Genomic DNA, 6000 nt, shown 5'->3' with positions numbered 1-6000 from the left:
GGGTGCTGGAGGTTGCAGCGTATTTGCTCTTACTCTGCATCTTCTACCAATTGCTCGGTAAAGCTTGTCACCACCTTTCTAGGAACAGCCAGTTAAGTCATATTCACCAGAGACCACCAGTCACTATAGGGCAGGCCTGGGGCATCAAAATAGGGCCTTTCCTTCCTGCCTCTGTTGTGCAGTTACCTGCCTCCAGGTCAAGCATGGCTGCATTGCAGCAGAGGGTGAAGTGCATATTCAGTGCCCTGGATACTGAGGATACACTAATAATGAGAGCTGAAAAGTACATTAAAAATCCATATTCAGAAGTATTCATATTAGTCATGGGACAATTCAATAATTATCACTTGCCTTCTAAAAAATCTGTTCTAAGAATTTTTTCTGGGCAGTTCTCTCACCTTTGTTAGACAGGAGGTCAGACTAGATGATCACAATGGACCACTGTGGCCTGAAATCCATGAATTTTCTGTAAAGTACATCTCTGATGCAAGCTCCTTGAATTAACTATACCAGACTTTGAAAACAAGCTTCCCTTCAAAGTTCTACCACGTCTATAGAATGGGGGAGGCAACCTAGTGACAGAGGATGTAGAGAAAGCTGAGGTACTCAATGCCTTTTTGCCTCTGTCTTCACAGACAAGGTCAGCTCTCAGACTACTGCACTGGGCAGCACAGAATGGGGAGGAGGTGAACATCCCTCAGTGCTGAAGGAACAGGTCCAGGACTATTTAGAAAGACTGAACATACACAAGTCTATGGGGCCAGATGCAATGCATCCGAGGGTGCTGAGGGAGTTGGCTCATGTGATTTCAGAGCCATTGGCTATTATCTTTGAAAATCGTGGCGATGGGGGGATGATTGGAAAAAGGTAAATCTAATGCCCATCTTTTAAAAAGAGGAGGAGGATCCAGGGAACTACAGACCGGTCAGTCTCACCTCAATCCCTGGAAAAATCATGGAGCAGGTCCTCACGGAATCCATTTTAAGGCACTTGGAAGAGCGGAAGGTGATTAGGAACAGTCAACATGGATTCACCAAGGGAAAGTCATGCCTGACCAACCTGATTGCCTTCTATGAAGAGGTGACCGGCTCTGTGGATGTGGGGAAAGCGGTGGACGTGATATACCTTGACTTTAGCAAAGCTTTTGATACTGTCTCTCACAGTATTCTTATCAGCAAGTTAAAGAAGTATGGGTTGGATGAATGGACTATAAAATGGACAGAAAGCTGGTTAGATCATCAGGCTCAACAGGTAGTGATCAATGGCTTGATGTCTAGCTAAAGCCGGAGTGCCCCCGAGGTCGGCCCTGGGGCTGGTTTTGTTCAACATCTTCATTAATGATCTGGAGGATGGGGTAGATTGCACCCTCAGCAAGTTTGAAGATGACACTAAGCTAGAGGGAGTGGTAGATACCCTGGAAGGATACAGAGTGACCTAGACAAATTGGAGGATTGGGCCAAAAGAAATCTGATGAGGTTCAAGAAGGACAAGTGCAGAGTCCTGCACTTAGGATGGAAGAATCCCATGCACAGCTACAGACTGGGGACCGATGAGCTAGGCAGCAGTTCTGCAGAAAAGGACCTGGGGGTTACAGTGGACAAGAAGCTGGATATGAGTCAGCAGTGTGCCCTGGTTGCCAAGAAGGCTAATAGCATATTGGGCTGCATTAGTAGGAGCATTGCCAGCAGATCGCGGGAAGTGATTATTCCCCTCTATTTGGCATTGGTGAGGCTGCATTTGGAGAATTGTGTCCAGTTTTGGGCCCCCCACTACAAAAAGGATGTGGACAAGTTGGAGAGAATCCAGAGGAGGGCAACAAAAATGTTGAGGGGGCTGGAGCACAAGAATTATGAGGAGAGGCTGAGGGAACTAGGCTTCTTTAGTCTGCAGCAGAGAAGAATGAAGGGGGATTTGATAGCAGCCTTCAATTACCGAAAAAGGGGTTCCAGGGAGGATGGAGCTAGGCTGTTCTCAATGGTAGCAGATGACAGAACAAGGAGCAACGATCTCAAGTTGCAGGGGGGGAGGTCTAGGTTGGATATTAGGAAAGTTTTTCACTAGGAGGGTGGTGAAGCACTGGAATGGGTTACCTAGGGAGGTGGTGGAATCTCCATCTTTATAGGTTTGTAAGCTGTGGCTTGACAAAGCCCTGGCTGGGATGATATAGCTGAGGTTAGTCCTGCTCTGAGCAGGGGGTTGGACTAGATGACCTCCTGAGGTCCCTTCCAACTCTAATATTCTATGATTCTATACCTCTGCGAGTGAGTAATAAACCTCATTGACAGAGGGGGAAACAGAGGCAGAGAGAGATTCAGGGCCAGGTTCTCAGCTGGTGTAAAGCAGTGATTTGCCCAGTGTCACATTGTGTGTCACTGATAGCGCTGGGAACTCAACCGAGGTCTCTTGCCTTCTAGGCCAGCACCATAACTCGCAGCTCCCTTTCTCCTAGGCCAGTTAATTGACCAGAGAGTGACAGACAGACATGGCTGGGGCCTGTTTGAATGTCACTCTTGGCTTTTCTAGCCATATTAAAATCATTCAGAATTGCCACCTTGGGCCTGATTCTCTATTACACTAAGGCCCCTTTACACCATCTGGCATTGCAAAGGGGCTAAAATTCACACCCATTGTAAGGCCCCTTCACACTGCCAGAGCAGCATAACGGGCCTTTAGTGTAACGGAGAATCAGGAATCAGACCCATAAGCACTATGCTATTTCTGCGCTGCCCAAGACTTTGTTTCCTTCTGATGATAGCAAAAGCAATTACCTTGCTAATCAGAAAGCGTGCATTGACCTGGCAAATAGGAAGTGGTTATAAGTGACAAATAGAATACGTATGCAGTGGCAGCTCTGTTCACCGACACCTTTTTGCTTCTCTTGCTGCGACTAGGGAAACATTAGCTTCCTTTACTTCTGTGAATAGCAGGGCACAGAAATGCTACAGCACTTTATGGTAATAGCACATTCATTATGGCTGAATTACAATGGGATTCTTATGTAAGAGTATTATAGATCTCCATTATTAACAGCAATGCTCCTCATGACTAACGATCACGTAATGAATACATGCACATCATGAAGTACAATCTGCCTGCTGCCAGACAGATGCGTAATGGGGAATTTGTGACAGCAGATCAAGTTTCCCAAACACAACCTGACTCCTTGTGGAGGAATTGCAAAGGGTTTGCTCTGCATGTTTACTGCCCTGAGTTATTCATGTAGGTCAGATCAATTTGTCAAACTCAAGTGGCTCTCCCGGGACATCTGGACAAGATGGAGGGAGGCATGCTGCACTTAGAGCATCATGAGATGTGCTGGAGGAAGCAGAGCTGCTGCGTTTTAGTTGTACTGAAGCACAGCTTGACTGCTAAGGCCTCGCTCAGCCATTGGGCCCCATCTTTTCCAAGTGAAGTAGCAGACTCATTGTTCCCATGGCTAGGTGCAATACCAGAGTTTAAATAGCTGGAATGGGGCTACCACCTAGGAACTACAGCACAGGGGTCAGAACCTTGACAGATCATCTACGCTCAGAGTCACAAAGGTGTGATGTTGCACCGATGTATTTAAACCAGTGCAGCAATGTGGATGGATCCTCTGCATTGGTTTAAAGCTGGCTTTTTAAACACGAGCAAGCTAAGCCAATATAAGAGCATCCACACAAAATGTGGCCAGTTTAACTAAATTGGTGCAGCATCACAATGCAGGCTAGGTGTACACTACACCTGCATAAAACACACACTGTGCTCACAGCTTTCAGATCAGGTAATCACTGATTAAAGAGATAGGCACCGAGCGGCCTTACTTTACTTGCATTCTGTAAATACAAGGAAACTGAGTCAGCAGTGAGAGCACTTCCAGGCCAGAAACCTATTTCCTTGGGGTCTAGTCTGCACTCCCCTCCACTGACTCAGTGTGTGACCCTGGCCAAGTCACTTCCCCATGCTATACCTCTGTCTCCCCAGCTCTAAATGGGCCTACATCATGGGGTGCTGAGAGTCAGCTAGTGCTTGGGCAGTGCAAGTGCCCTGAGATCCTTAGGCACAATGTAATGTAGGAGTGGCAGTGTTACGTCTCTTATAACCGAGGGCAAACAGACAGCCACAGGGAGACAAGCTTTTCACTGGGCTGGGCTGGGAGCTTCTGGTGGTGAAATGAGATACATGGTCTCCCCACAGTGCTTATTGACTAATGACAGCGTATGCACCTCACAAAATCCTCACAGCAAATGACACTAAGTGCTCGCCTTATTTACTGACAGACTTAGCAGAGAGGCCAATCACTGCATAGGCTGAACTGCCATCACCTCTCCAGACCTGATACCATTATCAGGGCAGCACGGGGAAGCCCTCACAGCTACTGCCCATGCTGTTACTGCCCAGAAGGGAAGGACAGGACCTTCAGGCTGCAGACCTGCCAGCTCATCACTACATTCTCAGGGGTTTGTTTCCGTTTGCATGGCAGCCGCACACATAATTAGATTCCTTCCTTCCCAGCTTTTGGCATCCAGAGTTTTGACCTTGTCCTACAAGCCAGGAGGAACACTGCTGCACCTGCTGGTAAAACCTGCTAGTGTGGCTCTCACTGCAGAGCTGCAAGCCCTGAGTCTGTGGAAATAGAAGAGGCAGGACTCAGCAACTTAATCACATTGCACAAGCGTCCAGTAAGAGCAGAGAAGATGTTTAAACAGGTGAGTTTCTGCACCAAAAGGAGCTTGTGTTAGAGATTTAAAAGCTCAGCGTGCATGAGCACCCACGTTGCCCAAGGACCGCATCTGACTGTAGCACGAGTGAGAACCATTCTCAAAGGGATCTGAAGAGCAGGCCCTTTGAGGTGTGCCAAATTGGGCCCCAAAGGAACCTCTGAAAATCTTTTTTAAAATCTGAACTCTAGGACCCCTTAAAGTTACATTTCGGAGTTGAAGTGGAAAAGGCTTTTTGCTTATCAGAGCCAGAGGAATTAAAAATGAACACAGAAGACTGCATTTATACAAGCGATTCATTGTGAAGGAGCCAGCCAGCCCTAGAAAGGTATCTGGACAGAAGACAGTAATAGAACACAAGCACTAATAAGACTACCTGGGCCCGACCTTGAGCAGCGAGGAGCCCCGCAGCTTCAGTAGGGTCAATGCGAGTTGCAGGTGCTCTGCGCCCATCAGTCTTACCAGACACTAGAAAGGGTCTCTGAAGGGCCTGCTTATCCCATACCATCTAACATAAAAACAACACCTCCTCTATTAGTAGGAAAGTTTGCATAGTTTTGAGCAGTAAGATAAAAGATTTCAGAACTGGCATGCGGCCTAGCAGCTTCTGTGCCCGGTGTCAGGAGGAGTGTGGGTATTTCCATCGAAGGATAGCGCCATCCGCGCTCACGCTCACAATGTATTTGTTCCCAGGGCAGATCTTGAGTCGGGTGATGCTGCCACTGTGACCCATGCCAACGTGAGTCACCTCACCCTCGTTATAGTCCCATACCTTCACCAGGTGGTCGTCACCGCCTGCGTTGGACACAAGGGAGGACAGAGGGTTACATGGAGCCCTGAGGCTTTTGAAAGAGCCACGTACTTTTTGTTTATGGAGAAAATACTGAGGAATGTCCTGGCTTTGGAATGGGAAAAGGATGCGATACAAGGTCCTGAGCATTATGGTTGCAAGGACTTTTTTCCACTAGAACCAGTGACTGTCAGTGTCTGGGATCAGCAGTGCTTGGCATGAACTCCTACCCGAACAGAGCCTGGTAAGCTATATTCAGGGTGCATCCACTCAGGAAAACTAGCTCTTCAGTAAGAATTTCCTCTCGATGCTGATTTAACAGCTTAAGTTAAGGGAACTGGTCCCAGCACATAAAGTCTGCAACTTTCCCCACATGCCTTTCCAAGCACATGGCTCCCCCATGCCACTCCAGTGTCAGGCTCAGATGTGCGAGAATGGCTAGGAATGAATGCACCATTGCTTAGGCTGGGCTTCTGTAGAAGAGCCTGGGTCATGCCTCACTTTTAACCC

At 47.6% G+C, this 6000-nt stretch overlaps 1 protein-coding gene across 2 annotated transcripts in view; it reads right to left on the bottom strand.

Annotated features, from left to right (window-relative positions):
• Window positions 1-4978: 4978 nt before the first annotated feature.
• Window positions 4979-6000, bottom strand: part of CFAP52 (cilia and flagella associated protein 52) — a 36524-nt gene continuing 35502 nt past the window's right edge. For both annotated transcript variants that reach the window (XM_067547884.1, XM_067547883.1), the window contains exon 14: window positions 4979-5495. In XM_067547884.1, the coding sequence (XP_067403985.1) occupies window positions 5320-5495 (176 nt within the window). In that variant the 3' untranslated portion in view covers window positions 4979-5319. The remainder of the gene's footprint in view (window positions 5496-6000) is intronic.

This window comes from Emydura macquarii, unplaced genomic scaffold, assembly GCF_026122565.2.
Source record: "Emydura macquarii macquarii isolate MOO-44397 ecotype Brisbane River unplaced genomic scaffold, CSIRO-AGI_Emac_v2 contig_1230, whole genome shotgun sequence".
NCBI lineage: Eukaryota > Metazoa > Chordata > Testudines > Chelidae > Emydura > Emydura macquarii.
The sequence above is the reverse complement of the archived record's forward strand: the minus strand, read 5'-3'. Positions and strand labels throughout refer to the sequence as shown.